Source organism: Telmatherina bonti, assembly GCF_933228915.1.
Source record: "Telmatherina bonti genome assembly, chromosome: 21".
NCBI classification, from domain to species: domain Eukaryota; kingdom Metazoa; phylum Chordata; class Actinopteri; order Atheriniformes; family Telmatherinidae; genus Telmatherina; species Telmatherina bonti.
The window spans coordinates 5,956,296-5,975,847 of NC_136630.1; the positions used below are offsets into that span (position 1 = coordinate 5,956,296).

Here is a 19,552-nt window from a genome sequence, read left to right on the forward strand (position 1 = left end):
AAACATTAAGAAAACATAAAAACAAACAAAACTAAGATTAATAAAATGTGTTTTAAGCTGCTTTTTGAAAGAAATCACCGACTCAGCTGCTCTCAGGTTGAGAGGAAGAGGAGTGCCATAAAGCAGGGGTCACTGCTGCAAAGTCACCTTTAGTTTTATGTAAAACCACCAGCAGACCCTGGTCAGCAGAACTCAGGGACCTGTTGGGAACGTAAGGCTTTAAAAGATCCCTGATATCGTCTGGAGCTCGGTCGCAGTCAAGCCTGGTGGAGATGAAGGCGTGAACGATCATCTCAGATGGAGGAACAACTGGACTCAGCTTCCGTTCCTCAGAGGATAAAAAACACACATTTAAACCTAATACACGAGTGTGATTACTCATTTCCAATCCAGAAGATCTTGCTGAGAACTGACCAGAAGAAGACAACATAAGAGCACTTTGTTACTCTGCTCACCTTCAGACAGGAGAACAACATCCGTGTTTTTCCCACATTTCTTTGTGACAACCTGCAGCTTCTGGATCCTTCCCATCAGTGTGGGTGACTGAGAAACGGATTTTACGCCATATTTTATCCGTCCACCTGCCAACAGCCGTGTTGGCTGCAGCAAGTCAGAATAAGTTTAGACAAACATGTAAAAACAAACAAAACCAGACTCTTTCCTTTAAAGTGTATTTATTTTGGTAATATTGTGTACATGGCAGTAATACATGCAGAGGGAAACATACTGTCATGGTAAATAAAAGGATGAAAGTAAAGGAACCATAACATGTAAGAGACCACCACCAATCAGCATAAAGGAGAGCTCGAACCTCCACCAAGCATGATGTGAAAGAATCCTGGATCCAAATGGTGATCCGGATCAACACCTACATTAAATCAGTTCTTCCTTTTCATGTTTCCAACAACTCCTGAAAATTTCATGAAAATCCGTCCAGAACTTTTTCAGTTATCTTGAACACAAACAAACAAACAAACCGATAAAAGTCGGTAAAAACATGAACTCCTTGGTGGAGGGAATAAACCAGCACTGTACTGGACTGCAGGATCTGAAGTCCAACCCTAACCCAGAAGAAACAACAACCGACAGCAGGACTACCGCCAGACCGGGTCTGCAGCCGGACCGGGTCTGCAGCCGGGACGCTGCCCCCTCCGGTTCTTCTTCTCTAGTTTTAACCTCCAGCTGGAAACAAACCAGACCGTTTCTGAGTCAGGACACCATGCAGGTACTTTTCACACACAGTCTGCGTTCTGGGAACTTTACAGCGATGCAGTGAGAAGGATTTTCCACTATATGACACTGTTTCTAGAACGGCAACAATTCTCGAAATATTCCTTCAAAGCATCAAATTTCGTCTTCAGTTCTTCCTTATTCCTAGAAACAGCTAACACTACGACACTGACGACGACGACGACACCGACGACGACACCGACGACGGTGGGGACGCTGGAGGTCTGTCCCATGTTTCCTCCACCTGCAAACAGAAAAACTAATTCAGTTTAACCTGAACTAAATGATGTGTTTGTGCCGTTTTATATCTGACATGTTTAGTTATATGTTTAATTTATTTGATGGTGAAAAATTTTAATCTGTGAAATGAATAACTGAATCCTTAAAAAAACAAGATATTTTGTTCACATCTGGAAGCTAAAGCTGCTAAAGTCTTGTTTCCACTAACAAAGGATGGACCAGGATCAGAAGCAAAAAGGTTAAAAAAAAAAAAAAAAAGTGAAACTTTCTGAAAAGTTGTCACGTTATGTTCTTTGCTAATAACAAACCAGGAGTTACCATCATTACAAAAAAAAAAAAAGACCGATTACACGTGTCTTTGCTTCTAGATGGACAACTATCTAACTCCTAGCAAGATTATACGTTTTAGTCTATTAACTGTAGTTTTCACCTCAACAATTCAACAAGGTAAACTCTGGTAAATCAGTATAACTAGCTAGTTTGCACATATAAGGTTATTTAAAACGTATAAATTATACTCACCTCCAGTAGATACAAGAGGCAACAATAATACAATTACGAACATGTTTATAAATCAATTAAAACAAAACAACATATTTTATTCACATCTGGAAGCTAAAGCTGCTGCTGTTTGACACACCAGAACATCTGGTTTATGAGCTGAAAGAGAAACTTGGCAGGTCGTAGATTAAACTCACCGCGGCCAGTAACATTCAGGTGGAAGGAGCCATTCTTTCCATCATATGTCCACAGGTATAACCCGGTGCAGTTTGGAGTCAGAGCCTTGAAAGTCAGGATGAAGTTTTCTTCTAACATGGAGCAGTTGCTAAACTCCACCTGGCTGGAAAACGATGAGTCCAGGGCTTTTCCAAGGCCGTGCCCGTTTCTGCAGCCACCAACATACGCTTTGCTGCCGTTCCGTTTCAGGGTCACAACAGACTGATTCTTTGGGAAGATTAACCTGCATGTCCCTCCAACATAGCTCTCGACTTCCTGATAGCCTGGAAGGAAAAAAACATTTAAATCACAACAAAAACTTTACATTTTATTTTCAGACAGACAGACAGATAGATAGATATGCACTCAGTGGATCAACAGACGACTGCTGGACCTAGTCCTAGTATTCTGACTTGGTCAGATGAAAGGTGCCGCAGTCTCTGGTACAAGTCTTGGGTAAGATCTCAAATCTAATGCTCAAGGAAACAACAGATTTACCACAACAACTGACGTGTTTCTCACTAAGGTTTGCAAGGAGTTCTTATCTCCTCATCAGGTCTGAACCCCTTCAGAGACGGTCTTCTGAACAGCTTCTCTGCTTCTAACTGCGACGTATTTATTCAGATCTTTATTTTCCTGCCTTACTCCAATAAACCATCTTAATTTTTTCCAACTCATCCAGACTCTGGTCATTTTTCTCACAACACGGCTCGTCGTCAGGCTGCTAATTCTTGTGTGAAGTGCCCTGAATTCAGGATTTTATAATCAGTGGGACATCAACTTTACACATTTTTTGTATATTCCACACAAAAGATGAGTATCCCCAACTCTTTGTGAGTAATGTACATAAAACCCATAACTTGATGTGTTCACAGCTTATTTGACCAAATCTTACTTATTTCCCATAACTATAAAGCTACTGTGGAGCTCTAAAGTCTTGTTTCCACTAACAAAGGATGGACCAGGATGTTTTTTCCCTCACTTGCAAAAACTGGGACGGGTACCCTAACATCTGACCTGTCCCACTTTTTTGGGATCTGTCCGTTATGATTACTGTTGGATTGATAAGGCTGGGACAAATGGAAAGGGTAAAATTGGATATCTTGGCACAGTTTCTGGTTATAAACCTGTGGAAATGTTTAAAAAAGAAAGACATGTTGGTGGAAACTGGGCTTTTCTTGCCAGATTTACTGTGTTTTCTCATCTCAACTGGCAGCTGATGTGTTCAGGGTCAGCTTACCTTCTGAAAGACTGATGTTTTTATCTGAACACAGCAGGGTGAGGTTCTTATCATGTGGATCATCTTGTGTTGTTTGAACCACTACAAGGAAAAAATAAAAAAGATTAGATAAATCCAACTCCTACCAAAAAGTTGGTCAGTAAGCTCAGGACAGATGAGGTTCATCGGACTTCCACAAAAATAAATAAATAAAATAGAAAATGTCACGTTCAGTTTTCCCTTCCTTGATGTTTCATAAATTAAAACTTTCACATAATATAAACTGTAACAATGGATGTACAGGAAGGGAGGGAAAGTTATCAGACTCCTTCAGCTTTTATAAAACAGTCTGGTCTGAATGTTTCCACTTCAATGCATTTCATCACTCAAACACAAAAACAACAATTAAACAAGCAAGTTGCGAGTCTGAGTGTTATTGTTTCTGTGAGGTTTGTCCTTTAATAATAATGTTTGACTTATAATCGATTACTCTTCGAAATAAACAACAACAAAGGATTTAATAAGTTTCAAGTAGCTTTTAACTTGCTTCGACACTTCCCTGGGTAGGCTACTGGGAAGCTGGCCTTTATTAACAAAGGTTACCAGCAGAAGCACGTTTTGGAGCCAGAGTTTATCAGTATATTAGAGGTTATTAGAGATTATCAGAGTTTTATGATAAGAACAAAAAAAAAAATTCTAGAAAGTTCTGACGTTATTCTCGGGTGTGCTAACGGCTAACGCTATCAACAAACCGGCCACAAACAGATTACACAGGTTATTAAAAATGCACCGTAACAATTTTACCTAATCTTGCTGTCAAGTGTAAGTTATCTGAACAAGTTCTCAATCATTTATTGTAGTTTTATACAAAGAAAAAAAAAATTACCTGCGGCTAGCCTCCGTTAGCTAGCAGGTTAGCATTATAACTAGCTAGTCGGCTACTCGCGTCATGTTTAACCGGTTTCATGTAATAAATTCCCCTCCGACATACACATTATTTCACTCTGTTTACGTTCTATTAAGTCATACCTTAAAAACGTGGACGATAATTGTATTTGCTTAGCTGTAACTTTATTAAACAACAGGTTTAAAACGTATCGCTGCAGACAGCGTTAGCATGTTGAGGAGTCACACATAATAAAGCCCCCCAGAAACACGGACACAACTAAGGCTTTTCACACATAAAAGTACAGAAATATAAAAATAACATTATGAATGACTTTTGTTCATTTCACGTCGAGGCAACCATAAATAAAGTTAAATTATTCCATGCATATGGGAAACATGGTTATTGCATCATTCTGAACCATTTCTGTGTCGGTAGTTACGTCTGAATGAAACGCTTGACGGGATTCAAGTAAAACTCATCTTAAAAGATCAGAAAAAAGCTCCCGAGACAATTAAAAACGGGGGAAATCCTTAAACAAAATGTAAATCAGAAGCAAAAAGGTTAAAACAAAAAAAAAAAGTGAAACTTTCTGAAAAGTTGTCACGTTATGTTCTTTGCTAATAACAAACCAGGAGTTACCATCATTACAAAAAAAAAAAAAAAAAAGACCGATTACACGTGTCTTTGCTTCTAGATGGACAACTATCTAACTCCTAGCAAGATTATACGTTTTAGTCTATTAACTGTAGTTTTCACCTCAACAATTCAACAAGGTAAACTCTGGTAAATCAGTATAACTAGCCAGTCTGCTAGTTTGCACATATAAGGTTATTTAAAACGTATAAATTATACTCACCTCCAGTAGATACAAGAGGCAACAATAATACAATTACGAACATGTTTATAAATCAATTAAAAAAAACAAAACAACATATTTTATTCACATCTGGAAGCTAAAGCTGCTGCTGTTTGACACACCAGAACATCTGGTTTATGAGCTGAAAGAGAAACTTGGCAGGTCGTAGATTAAACTCACCGCGGCCAGTAACATTCAGGTGGAAGGAGCCATTCTTTCCATCATATGTCCACAGGTATAACCCGGTGCAGTTTGGAGTCAGAGCCTTGAAAGTCAGGATGAAGTTTTCTTCTAACATGGAGCAGTTGCTAAACTCCACCTGGCTGGAAAACGATGAGTCCAGGGCTTTTCCAAGGCTGTGCCCGTTTCTGCAGCCACCAACATACGCTTTGCTGCCGTTCCGTTTCAGGGTCACAACAGACTGATTCTTTGGGAAGATTAACCTGCATGTCCCTCCAACATAGCTCTCGACTTCCTGATAGCCTGGAAGGAAAAAAACATTTAAATCACAACAAAAACTTTACATTTTATTTTCAGACAGACAGACAGATAGATAGATATGCACTCAGTGGATCAACAGACGACTGCTGGACCTAGTCCTAGTATTCTGACTTGGTCAGATGAAAGGTGCCGCAGTCTCTGGTACAAGTCTTGGGTAAGATCTCAAATCTAATGCTCAAGGAAACAACAGATTTACCACAACAACTGACGTGTTTCTCACTAAGGTTTGCAAGGAGTTCTTATCTCCTCATCAGGTCTGAACCCCTTCAGAGACGGTCTTCTGAACAGCTTCTCTGCTTCTAACTGCGACGTATTTATTCAGATCTTTATTTTCCTGCCTTACTCCAATAAACCATCTTAATTTTTTCCAACTCATCCAGACTCTGGTCATTTTTCTCACAACACGGCTCGTCGTCAGGCTGCTAATTCTTGTGTGAAGTGCCCTGAATTCAGGATTTTATAATCAGTGGGACATCAACTTTACACATTTTTTGTATATTCCACACAAAAGATGAGTATCCCCAACTCTTTGTGAGTAATGTACATAAAACCCATAACTTGATGTGTTCACAGCTTATTTGACCAAATCTTACTTATTTCCCATAACTATAAAGCTACTGTGGAGCTCTAAAGTCTTGTTTCCACTAACAAAGGATGGACCAGGATGTTTTTTCCCTCACTTGCAAAAACTGGGACGGGTACCCTAACATCTGACCTGTCCCACTTTTTTGGGATCTGTCCGTTATGATTACTGTTGGATTGATAAGGCTGGGACAAATGGAAAGGGTAAAATTGGATATCTTGGCACAGTTTCTGGTTATAAACCTGTGGAAATGTTTAAAAAAGAAAGACATGTTGGTGGAAACTGGGCTTTTCTTGCCAGATTTACTGTGTTTTCTCATCTCAACTGGCAGCTGATGTGTTCAGGGTCAGCTTACCTTCTGAAAGACTGATGTTTTTATCTGAACACAGCAGGGTGAGGTTCTTATCATGTGGATCATCTTGTGTTGTTTGAACCACTACAAGGAAAAAATAAAAAAGATTAGATAAATCCAACTCCTACCAAAAAGTTGGTCAGTAAGCTCAGGACAGATGAGGTTCATCGGACTTCCACAAAAATAAATAAATAAAATAGAAAATGTCACGTTCAGTTTTCCCTTCCTTGATGTTTCATAAATTAAAACTTTCACATAATATAAACTGTAACAATGGATGTACAGGAAGGGAGGGAAAGTTATCAGACTCCTTCAGCTTTTATAAAACAGTCTGGTCTGAATGTTTCCACTTCAATGCATTTCATCACTCAAACACAAAAACAACAATTAAACAAGCAAGTTGCGAGTCTGAGTGTTATTGTTTCTGTGAGGTTTGTCCTTTAATAATAATGTTTGACTTATAATCGATTACTCTTCGAAATAAACAACAACAAACAACAAAGGATTTAATAAGTTTCAAGTAGCTTTTAACTTGCTTCGACACTTCCCTGGGTAGGCTACTGGGAAGCTTGCTTTTATTAACAAAAGTTAACAGCAGAAGCACATTTTGGAGCCAGAGTTTATCAGTCTATTAGAGGTTATTAGAGATTATCAGAGTTTTATGACAAGAACAAAAAAAAAAAAAAATTCTAGAAAGTTCTGACGTTATTCTCAGGTGTGCTAACGGCTAATGCTATCAACAAACCGGCCACAAACAGATTACACAGGTTATTAAAAATGCACTGTAACAATGTTACCTAATCTTGCTGCCAAGTGTAAGTTATCTGAACAAGTTCTCAATCATTTATTGTAGTTTTATACAAAAAAAAAAAAAAATTACTTGCGGCTAGCCTCTGTTAGCTAGCAGGTTAGCATTATAACTAGCTAGTCGGCTACTCGCGTCATGTTTAACCGGTTTCATGTAATAAATTCCCCTCCAACATACATATTATTTCACTCTGTTTACGTTCTATTAAGCCATACCTTAAAAACGTGGACGATAATTGTATTTGCTTAGCTGTACCTTTATTAAACAACAGGTTTAAAACGTATCGCTGCAGACAGCGTTAGCATGTTGAGGAGTCACACACAATACAGCCCCCCAGAAACACGGACACAACTAAGGCTTTTCACACATAAAAGTACAGAAATATAAAAATAACATTATGAATGACTTTTGTTCATTTCACGTCGAGGCAACCATATAAATAAAGTTAAATTATTCCATGCATATGGCAAACATGGTTATTGCATCATTCTGAACCATTTCTGTGTCGGTAGTTACGTCTGAATGAAACGCTTGACGGGATTCAAGCAAAACTCATCTTAAAAGATCAGAAAAAAGCTCCCGAGACAATTAAAAACGGGGGAAATCCTTAAACAAAATGTAAATCAGAAGCAAAAAGGTTAAAACAAAACAAAAAAAAAAAAAAGTGAAACTTTCTGAAAAGTTGTCACGTTATGTTCTTTGCTAATAACAAACCAGGAGTTAGCAACATTACAAAAAGAAAAAAAAAAGACCGATTACACGTGTCTTTGCTTCTAGATGGACAACTATCTAACTCCTAGCAAGATTGTAAGTTTTAATCTATTAACTGTAGTTTTCACCTCAACAATTCAACAAGGTAAACTCGGGTAAATAAGTATAACTAGATAGTTTGCACATATAAGGTTATTTAAAACGTATAAATTATACTCACCTCCAGCAGATACAAGAGGCAACAATAATACAATTACGAACATGTTTATAAATCAATTTTTTTAAAAAACAAAAAACTTAAATAAAGTTATATGAGGTGTCTCAATTAGCTCAGTAACAGTACTTCGCGCACGCTTTCAGTGTGTAGTGCGTTTCAACCGGCGTAGCGTCGTGTTGCATTCACTGAACCACGGAAAACTGACAGAGATGGAGTGGTGTTGTCTACTGCAGAAATGTAAATATTGTAAACATTGTAAATGAAAGAACATGTTTGAAATAAACTTTAGAATAAGAGAAGCGTTCGCTGAACCACGGAGAACTGGGAATAGCAGAGTGAATGGATGCCGCCAGGAAACTTTTTGTTTTATATGTTTTTTCCGTTTACATTGAATTATATGCATCATATTACATCCATTGAAGCTGAAAAATATATTTGATGACAAAAATGTCAATAAACCTGAATACTTTACAGAAAAGACCATAGAGGTAACAGATCAACTTCTTGGGACTGACTGAGAAAAAAAATATGGATATTAATATTTGCAAAGTATAAGATATATTCAGGTTTGTGTTTTGTGCAAATGGCACAATTATTTTGTTCAGCAGCTTTTTTTAAGGTGGTCACAAAGGAGCTAAATGTCGTTAAATCTGAATAAAACAAGTTTTATGTTGTTTGAGAATCATAAGAGAAATTCCGAAGTAAAATTAACTAATAATAAAGCAAATATAGAAAGAGTTTATGGAATTAAATGTGTCAGTGTGGTCTTTGACTGCAAAATCTGGAGGAAACTCCATATTAATTATGTTTAGAGGATGTTGGCACGGAGCATTGCTGTTCTGGGAAAAACAAAGTACAGGCTAAACCTAAAAGCTCGACATACTTTTTATTGTGTAACCAGGTTATGGACTCTAGCTGGGGTAGGTGGGCGGGTTTCCCACTGTGGGTGATGCACGTGAACGCATCTTCAGCGGTGCGTCTTCCCCTTCCCCGTTACGTCCGACTCCCGTGATTAGTGATTGATAAAAGGTGTGCACGCCAAATGTTTTCTGGCTGCTGGAATGAATGAGGTGTTGGAAAGGAGTCGGTGGTGGTGTCCAGAGCTCTGTTTGAATAGGGGATCAAACTGATCAATGGACCTCTGCTGTTTAATTTATGCTCTCACTCTTAATATACAATCAGTCAGTGCTGCGGATGTACAGTGCTCAGTAAATCTTAACTGCAGTATTTGTAATATTGGTGCCCGATGACTTTGGTTAGGTTAAGTGGACGATTTAATTTCTTTACTAATGTTTGGTTTTGTTACTAATTTTGGTTTGTTGTTATTTTGTTTTGTGTGTGTGTGGGGTGGGGTGGGGGGGTCAGTTAACCTGATCTAAGCCTGTCTGGTGCTTCATGTCTCTAGAAACTGAGCTATAGCCCATTGTTTTTACTAGCTATTTTGGACTCTGTTCCTTCAGTTGCCACACCTACCTGCTTTTGTAGTTTGTCCTAGGTTTGGACTGATGGTGATTTAGGTTGGCGTGCTTTTTCATATCTTTACACCATCAATTGAGGTAGAACTCGTTAAAATTGTAAATTCATTCATCAAACATGAGTTCCGCGCGGAACGCCGACGCTCAAAACGCAACGCGAGAAAGCTGGACGCGCCCTTGCCGCTCCTCTACATAGACTTTACATGGAAACCTGCCGCTCTTACGCTCAACACGCGTTTGGTCTGAACACACCGTTACTGAGTAGATTTATGAGGAAAAACATATACATAACGAATATGCAAACAATAAACACAAACAGAAAAGCACTAGATTGAACGATCAATAATGCAGGAAATGGAGATCACACAAATTAAATCTTTTTAAAAATATAAAATTTCCAGATTCGATTTAGTTTTTAAAAAAGCACAAATAATATCGAGAGCCAGAAATAATTTACTTTCCCAATAAAACTGAGAACTTTAAGAAGTAAAGTTAGTTTCAGGGATAAATGATGAAAGTTTAACAGATCAAGTAAAAGAAAGTAAAAACATAAACCTGGTTTAAAGGCACAAAAGGCAAATATTAAATGAATATATGTGTTAAACAGTGAAGGCATCGCCCTGGTTCTGACAAGGTTTCTGTAGCTTGATCACCGCAGTGAAAAGGAACAGTAGATGCCAGTGCTCACCACTGTCACACTGCCATACTTACGGTCTATATATATATATATATACACACACACACACACACACATACAGTCTATGGCCCTCCCAAAATCAGGTAAGTCCACCCATGTACCAACAAACACCTCAAATACCAGGAAAACCCAGTAGACAAAATACTAACAATATGTCACATAAGCTTGAAGAATAGTTTAATAAAAGACGTGATGTTGTTTTAAACCAGACATATTGTGATGTTTTATGTATTTCTGGATAGAGAGGTGTGTGCACATTTTCATTATAATGTAGGAAATCTAAGTTGTGTGACAGAGTGGGAGTGTTGTTGTCTACTGCAGAAATGTAAACTGGTCTGTGTGGATCTGCAGTCATCAGCGTGGAGGATGAAGAGCAGCGGGGAGAGCTGGTGGAGGTGGTGAGGAGATCTGAGAGGCAGTTGTTAATCCAGACTGGGGAGCTGAAAGTGTCTGTGGATGGTGCCAATGATGTATTTTAGTGTATTGAAAAGTTGTAATGGAGCTTAACAGTCCTGAGACGTTCTCATCTCATCACTCACCTGATGAAACTTCTCAGTGTGAGCAAAGATGTTGATGATTCGCTGCTGTGCTGCATCACATTAAAACATGAAAGATTAGATCTTCCATTCAATACAGGAGAAAAATATATCCTAACCTCAGCATATGACTTCATTTCTCAAAGGGTACAGAGCTGTGGGCTGCTAGCCTGCAGTTTCTTTGTTCAAAGCACACTCAGCAGTTAAAGCAGAGAGAAAATAAACTCCTTCCTGTCAGCTAAGCTGCTCTCACCTACAGGAGGGAAAGACACCATCACCTTCTTTTTCTAAGCCACATTTCTAACAGTGACAATGTTCACAATCCAAGCTGCTTAAATGCAGTCAGTGAAGGCATCACACAGCTGTCAGTGTCCTCCTTCAGGTTTCTGCTGCTACGTGTTGATCTGCTTGTTGTTGCTGTCTGTTTCAGGTAATTTCTCTGATAAACACACACTTCACTGGCTCTCTGATCAGATGGAAAAACTTTCTAACTGCGGTGATCAGTGATGAAACCACAACACTGACTGAGTCACAGAGGAAGAGGACGGGGTGTAGCGATGAAGGGACCAAAACGGCGATGTAATTTCAACGAGGATGGAGGAAACATCTCTGCTGCTGCTAATCTGTAAGTTCTCATTTTACTTTTCTGTCTTCATGAAAATGAAACGTCGAACTGATCTGAGTTTTTCTGCAGCTCTGACCTCACGGCTGTGCTGCACAACAAATGGAGGTTAGTAAACTTCTACTTTCCATGGAGACACAGTTTGCTGCTGATTTCTGACTCATCCTCCGTCTCGACCTCAGCTGGTCTGACCATCAGTCCCAGCAGATCCCAGATGTTTGTTGGAGACTCGGTGTCTCTGAGCTGTGAGGAGGACGACGGCTCTGCTGGATGGACTGTGAGGAGAAACACAACCAGACCACAGTCCGAGTGTGGAGATCAATGGGGAAAAGCAGCAGCTTCTTCCTGTAACATCGATGTTGTGTTCACAAGAGACACTGGAGTCTACTGGTGTGAGTCCAGAGAGGGAGCGACCAGTAACAGCATCAACCTGACCGTCACTGGTAAAATCACACTGTGGAGTTAGTGGTGATGAAGCTGTGTGGAAGTCAAGCGGAAACTTCTGGCTGGTAAAACTGGAGCCAATACAGAAGTGCACAAAACTGCAGTTCCCCTTCATCCACTAGGGGCTCCAAAACAGAGCAAATCTCCATAGACTCCCATGTTAAAAAGACCAACTTCACAGCAGAAATAAACATGTTTACAGCAGAAATAAACATGTTTACAGTCTGGCTCAAAAATCCATTTCAGGTTTAATAGATCAAGTTTACCTTCATGACAACTTTGGGGGGGGGGAGTGAATTTTTTTCTAACTCGCCCGTTTATAAGTAATTTAATCTCCAAGTTTGGCATATTTAGGGGTGTGTCCTTTTGATTGACAGGTACCCGATCTCCCGCTTCAAGTCAGAAGAACGTAGAACAACCGCAGTTTTTAGCTGGTTAACAACATGACCTAGCTTTAGCCCGCTTACCTCTGTTAGCTGGTTAGCTCCTGTTATTTCGTGGTTAGCTCGGTTAGCTCTTAGCTACAGGCAGCTCGGAGTTCACTCGATGTCAATCATCCACCATGACGCTCACAGCCCCCCTCTCAGCTCCACCTCTTTGCCGATATTTGTATTTTCCGGGAGAGATGACACGCATGCCCCTGCCAAGATGGCGATGGTAGGAACCGCCCACCGGGCTTCAATTCAGCTCTTCAGAAACCTACGGATGATGTCACGGAGGCTCCGCCCATTTCTTTTAATACAGTCTATGCCTATAATAGAAACGGCTGAAAAACAGGGTCAGCCTGCCCTCTACCTGTCCCACAGATAATAGCAACCCCATTACCAGGGACACCACACTCCTGTTAGCTAGGTTAGCTCTTAGCTACAGGCAGGTCAGAGTTCGCTAGATGTCAATCATCCACTCCCCCACACTCACAGCCCCCCTCTCAGCTCATATTAGTATTTTCTGGAAAAGATGACACGTGTAACGTTGACAAGATGGCGATGTTGGGAAGGGAACCGTTCAATGGGCTTTAGCGCTTTAGGAACTTACTGGTGACGTCACAGAGGCTCCGCCCATCTTATGTACAGTCTGTGTGGAAATGGCTGAAATGCTGTCATTTGTCTCTGTGTTGAGGTGGATCAGTGATCCTGCAGAGTCCTGTCCTCCCTGTGATGGAGGGAGATGACCTCACTCTGAGCTGTCAATCAAAGCCTCCCTCCAGCCTCCCAGCTGCTTTCTATAAAGATGGCGCCCTCATCAGGACTGAGTCTACAGGTCACATGACCCTCCACCAAGTCAGCAGGTCTGATGAAGGTCTCTACAGGTGTAACATGAGCGGTTATGGGGCATCTCCATCCAGCTGGATCTCTGTCACATGTGAGGAGCTTCACTCTCATGTCAACACCCATTTCATCCACACAGTCACCTGACCAGACATTCTCTACCTTCAGGGAAAGCCCCGCCCCTTTCCTCCTCCTCCCTTCATCTTGGGTTCACTCTGCTCCTCCACCTGCTGGTGTTCTGACCATACTTCATCTCCACCCTCCTCATGGTGTCTTTATATCAACGGAGACAAAGGTAACACTCTGAACAAATCCCTGACATCCATCCACTTTCTAACCTGCTCCGTTTCCAGGAAGTGACACGCTGGTCTCCATGGTGATGAGCCCATCCTCTCAGGCTGATGACTGCAATGATGTTACAGCAGAGCATCATTTAAACTGAGCTAAACGTTTAATCTCTCACTTCTCCTGGTTTTCTTCTGCACAAAACGTCTTCAGACTTCAGAAGCCGAACTTTTCCAGAGCTGAGCTCAACATGTCAGTTTCTCCTGGAAATAAACCACTAAAATAACTAATGCTTTCATGTGCTTATTTTAAACTTGAATCAAAACTATGTTTTTTTTAAATACTAAATCATGAATCAGACAAAATTACACGACACCATTCTGCTTTTTAATGTAATGCTTTTTAATTTTAATTTTTCTCCTTTTTCTTATTTTCCCTTTCGTTTAGCTTATCTTACATAGTTATTCTTTTCAGAATCAGCTTTATCAGTGAGCCAGCGTCCTGGCACAATAAAATTTACTTCAGTTCAACACGTCCGAGATCACACAAAACAACATAAACATGATGTAAACAGTACCAGGCAGCCACCAGGGCCGGATTAAAAGTGCACAGGCCCCTAGGCCCAGAGAGTTCCAGGGATCCCCCTTGTTCCCTCTGTTCCTCACAACATTGTAAAAATTGTGAATGATATATTGTAAAATGACATTTCTAACATCTCTCAGCCAGTGGTACCAGTATCTATACACTAGACACTGTGCCCATAATGTCCATTGGATAATCTGGCCTTAGCAGCCACAGTGCGGTGCATCTTTTTATGTGGGATGAAGAAAAGATCACATGAGGAAGAATGGTGGGTGGTTTAAAACAAAAAAACAAACAAAAAAAGAGGTATCTGGAGGAGGGGGGTGGGGGATAAAGATGCGACAAAAAAAAAACAAACAAAAAAAAAAAGAAGCACATTTTCAGACAGCGGTCGATTCACAACATAAGAACACATGGGAGGGGCGCGGGGGAAATATCCTGGCACATCCATCCAACTCGCTGTTTGAGTGGAGGGGAGGGAAGGAGGGGCTGATGAAGGCAGTGTGTCTGTAGCAGCGAGTGTGAACTTTCTCACAGTTCATATCCAGTCTCTGCCACCGTAGATGGAAGAGTGTGGCTTTGGAGAGCCGAGTCAGGAAACATCATGTATCTGGCTATGTGTTCCATCAGGACATGCGGGCTCCCCTTCGCCCGTTCTTCTGGTGGAGGAGACTCGATCCATGTTTTTAGATGCAGAAGGAACTTCAGAAAGAGTTTCAGATAGACAGACAGTAAAAAGAAGCAGCAAAGCAGAGCGGGGACAGGAGTGGGGGAAAAGTGCCCGCCTTCTAGCAGGAAAAGTTCTGTATTATGTTCAGTCAGCAGCTGCAAACATTTACAAATATCTCCTCCCTTCATTCAGAGTTTAAACCTTCATTTTATAAATAAATTATTGTTTTGCCACAGCTTAGAGACTTAGAGAGCTTAGACACTGGCTATCACTCAAACATACATTCACCTAAAATGAACCAAGACCACAACATATTAAGGCAACCAGGGTTAAAGTCTTTGGTCCACATCAGTCCAAATACGTGTTCAGACCACTCCAGTCTGACCAGGCTACACATAAAAGTGGACCAGTTTGTTTAGAAGGTCAACTAGCACCTGAAAACCATCAAAACTATAAGCAGACATTCATTCTGCAAAGTTTATAAACCACAAACTACATGAGGTTTGCTTGTTTAGAGTTACTCTATGTATTGTTTTCACTATGTTGAACTAAATCTGCAAAATTTCACTTTAAAATGGATAATTTGGGAATTCAGTCATAAGTTTCCCATTGACCCCTGCCTCCCCCAACCAGTCGAGGCAGATGGCTGCCCTCCCTGAGCCGGGTTCTGCCGGAGGTTTTCTCCCTGTTAAAGGGGAGTTTTTTCCTTCCCACTGTCGCCTCGTGCAGCTCAGGATGGAGGATTGGATCGAAGTCATGACTCGATGCAATCAGTTGGTTCTATTATAGGATATGTATGAATTGGCTTGAAATGCTGTTTATGTAAAGTGCCCTGAGACAACATTGTTGTGAGGTAGTGCTGTACAAATAAAGCTGAATTGAAAGTTAAAACCTTGCGACTCTGTGATTAAAATGTATTCAAGTACTGTTGAAAAGTAAGAATAAGAAACTGTAGCGGAGCCATCACTGCCCATCATCAGAAAACATCCATCTCAAATTGTTCAGGAGGAAGCTGCTGGGATTCATTCCTTTTCTTTTTTAGCATGTTTAATAACCGCCGACAGCCCCAGTAACAAAGCAGCAGCCCCAGCCCCAGCACCACCACCACCGCCACCACCACCACCACCACCACCGCCACCAATGCACCAACACCAGTCTGGTCCTTGCCACTTCTGTCCTTGTCTTCTTTATTGTGTGGGACATCTGCAGGTAAGAATCAGGCTTGAGTATCAGTATCAGGTAAGTGAAGACTGAAGAAACCGTCATACATGATCTACTGCACTCAGACCTGCTGCTTTCTACAATCTCATGAACAGCATCTCCTGAAAACACAAACATCTAATCTGAGATGTTTCTCTCACATCCACCACCAGGAAGCTGCTTTTTTTCTGATCCAGAGACAAACAGAAACTCACCTGCAGGAGAAACTTTCAGATTGATGGTGGGAAAATATTTAATTGTCCCATTCATGAAGACCTGACATTCATATCTGTCTGTGTCATTAGTAACCAGGGTGATGAACACAGTCAAGTTTCCTCTGTTGCTCTGTTTCTCTTGGGGATGTACCCAGTTCCGGAAAGATGGAAACTGGTCAGCTGTCTCAAAGTGCCCGACAGCGTTAGCATGTTGAGGAGTCACACATAATACAGCCCCCCAGAAACACGGACACAACTAAGGCTTTTCACACATAAAAGTACAGAAATATAAAAATAACATTATGAATGACTTTTGTTCATTTCACGTCGAGGCAACCATAAATAAAGTTAAATTATTCCATGCATATGGGAAACATGGTTATTGCATCATTCTGAACCATTTCTGTGTCGGTAGTTACGTCTGAATGAAACGCTTGACGGGATTCAAGCAAAACTCATCTTAAAAGATCAGAAAAAAGCTCCCGAGACAATTAAAAACGGGGGAAATCCTTAAACAAAATGTAAATCAGAAGCAAAAAGGTTAAAAAAAAAAAAAAAAGTGAAACTTTCTGAAAAGTTGTCACGTTATGTTCTTTGCTAATAACAAACCAGGAGTTACCATCATTACAAAAAAAAAAAAAAGACCGATTACACGTGTCTTTGCTTCTAGATGGACAACTATCTAACTCCTAGCAAGATTATACGTTTTAGTCTATTAACTGTAGTTTTCACCTCAACAATTCAACAAGGTAAACTCTGGTAAATCAGTATAACTAGCCAGTCTGCTAGTTTGCACATATAAGGTTATTTAAAACGTATAAATTATACTCACCTCCAGTAGATACAAGAGGCAACAATAATACAATTACGAACATGTTTATAAATCAATTAAAAAAAACAAAACAACATATTTTATTCACATCTGGAAGCTAAAGCTGCTGCTGTTTGACACACCAGAACATCTGGTTTATGAGCTGAAAGAGAAACTTGGCAGGTCGTAGATTAAACTCACCGCGGCCAGTAACATTCAGGTGGAAGGAGCCATTCTTTCCATCATATGTCCACAGGTATAACCCGGTGCAGTTTGGAGTCAGAGCCTTGAAAGTCAGGATGAAGTTTTCTTCTAACATGGAGCAGTTGCTAAACTCCACCTGGCTGGAAAACGATGAGTCCAGGGCTTTTCCAAGGCTGTGCCCGTTTCTGCAGCCACCAACATACGCTTTGCTGCCGTTCCGTTTCAGGGTCACAAAAGACTGATTCTTTGGGAAGATTAACCTGCATGTCCCTCCAACATAGCTCTCGACTTCCTGATAGCCTGGAAGGAAAAAAACATTTAAATCACAACAAAAACTTTACATTTTATTTTCAGACAGACAGACAGATAGATAGATATGCACTCAGTGGATCAACAGACGACTGCTGGACCTAGTCCTAGTATTCTGACTTGGTCAGATGAAAGGTGCCGCAGTCTCTGGTACAAGTCTTGGGTAAGATCTCAAATCTAATGCTCAAGGAAACAACAGATTTACCACAACAACTGACGTGTTTCTCACTAAGGTTTGCAAGGAGTTCTTATCTCCTCATCAGGTCTGAACCCCTTCAGAGACGGTCTTCTGAACAGCTTCTCTGCTTCTAACTGCGACGTATTTATTCAGATCTTTATTTTCCTGCCTTACTCCAATAAACCATCTTAATTTTTTCCAACTCATCCAGACTCTGGTCATTTTTCTCACAACACGGCTCGTCGTCAGGCTGCTAATTCTTGTGTGAAGTGCCCTGAATTCAGGATTTTATAATCAGTGGGACATCAACTTTACACATTTTTTGTATATTCCACACAAAAGATGAGTATCCCCAACTCTTTGTGAGTAATGTACATAAAACCCATAACTTGATGTGTTCAGAGCTTATTTGACCAAATCTTACTTATTTCCCATAACTATAAAGCTACTGTGGAGCTCTAAAGTCTTGTTTCCACTAACAAAGGATGGACCAGGATGTTTTTTCCCTCACTTGCAAAAACTGGGACGGGTACCCTAACATCTGACCTGTCCCACTTTTTTGGGATCTGTCCGTTATGATTACTGTTGGATTGATAAGGCTGGGACAAATGGAAAGGGTAAAATTGGATATCTTGGCACAGTTTCTGGTTATAAACCTGTGGAAATGTTTAAAAAAGAAAGACATGTTGGTGGAAACTGGGCTTTTCTTGCCAGATTTACTGTGTTTTCTCATCTCAACTGGCAGCTGATGTGTTCAGGGTCAGCTTACCTTCTGAAAGACTGATGTTTTTATCTGAACACAGCAGGGTGAGGTTCTTATCATGTGGATCATCTTGTGTTGTTTGAACCACTACAAGGAAAAAATAAAAAAGATTAGATAAATCCAACTCCTACCAAAAAGTTGGTCAGTAAGCTCAGGACAGATGAGGTTCATCGGACTTCCACAAAAATAAATAAATAAAATAGAAAATGTCACGTTCAGTTTTCCCTTCCTTGATGTTTCATAAATTAAAACTTTCACATAATATAAACTGTAACAATGGATGTACAGGAAGGGAGGGAAAGTTATCAGACTCCTTCAGCTTTTATAAAACAGTCTGGTCTGAATGTTTCCACTTCAATGCATTTCATCACTCAAACACAAAAACAACAATTAAACAAGCAAGTTGCGAGTCTGAGTGTTATTGTTTCTGTGAGGTTTGTCCTTTAATAATAATGTTTGACTTATAATCGATTACTCTTCGAAATAAACAATAAACAACAACAAAGGATTTAATAAGTTTCAAGTAGCTTTTAACTTGCTTCGACACTTCCCTGGGTAGGCTACTGGGAAGCTTGCTTTTATTAACAAAAGTTAACAGCAGAAGCAAATTTTGGAGCCAGAGTTTATCAGTCTATTAGAGGTTATTAGAGATTATCAGAGTTTTATGACAAGAACAAAAAAAAAAATTCTAGAAAGTTCTGACGTTATTCTCAGGTGTGCTAACGGCTAATGCTATCAACAAACCGGCCACAAACAGATTACACAGGTTATTAAAAATGCACTGTAACAATGTTACCTAATCTTGCTGCCAAGTGTAAGTTATCTGAACAAGTTCTCAATCATTTATTGTAGTTTTATACAAAAAAAAAAAAAATTACTTGCGGCTAGCCTCTGTTAGCTAGCAGGTTAGCATTATAACTAGCTAGTCGGCTACTCGCGTCATGTTTAACCGGTTTCATGTAATAAATTC

General features: G+C 40.1%; 2 protein-coding genes across 2 annotated transcripts in view; one reads left to right on the forward strand and one right to left on the reverse strand.

The window, feature by feature from the left end:
* Positions 1 to 678: 678 nt before the first annotated feature.
* Positions 679 to 19,552, reverse strand: part of LOC306771229 (uncharacterized protein) — a 19,030-nt gene continuing 156 nt past the window's right edge. The window contains exons 2-8 of the mRNA XM_079260347.1: positions 18,589 to 18,669; positions 17,330 to 17,632; positions 6,591 to 6,671; positions 5,332 to 5,634; positions 3,428 to 3,508; positions 2,169 to 2,471; positions 679 to 1,474 (exon numbers count right to left, since the gene is read on the reverse strand). Of these exons, the coding sequence (XP_079116473.1) occupies positions 1,290 to 1,474; positions 2,169 to 2,471; positions 3,428 to 3,508; positions 5,332 to 5,634; positions 6,591 to 6,671; positions 17,330 to 17,447 (1,071 nt within the window). The 5' untranslated portion in view covers positions 17,448 to 17,632; positions 18,589 to 18,669 and the 3' untranslated portion in view covers positions 679 to 1,289. The remainder of the gene's footprint in view (positions 1,475 to 2,168; positions 2,472 to 3,427; positions 3,509 to 5,331; positions 5,635 to 6,590; positions 6,672 to 17,329; positions 17,633 to 18,588; positions 18,670 to 19,552) is intronic.
* On the forward strand, positions 11,626 to 13,664 carry LOC306771576 (Fc receptor-like B; the record flags this gene model as incomplete). The annotated part of the gene is given in 6 exon segments (XM_079260771.1): positions 11,626 to 11,656; positions 11,836 to 12,096; positions 13,217 to 13,470; positions 13,472 to 13,555; positions 13,557 to 13,604; positions 13,608 to 13,664. Coding segments are annotated over 6 exon segments (735 nt in total).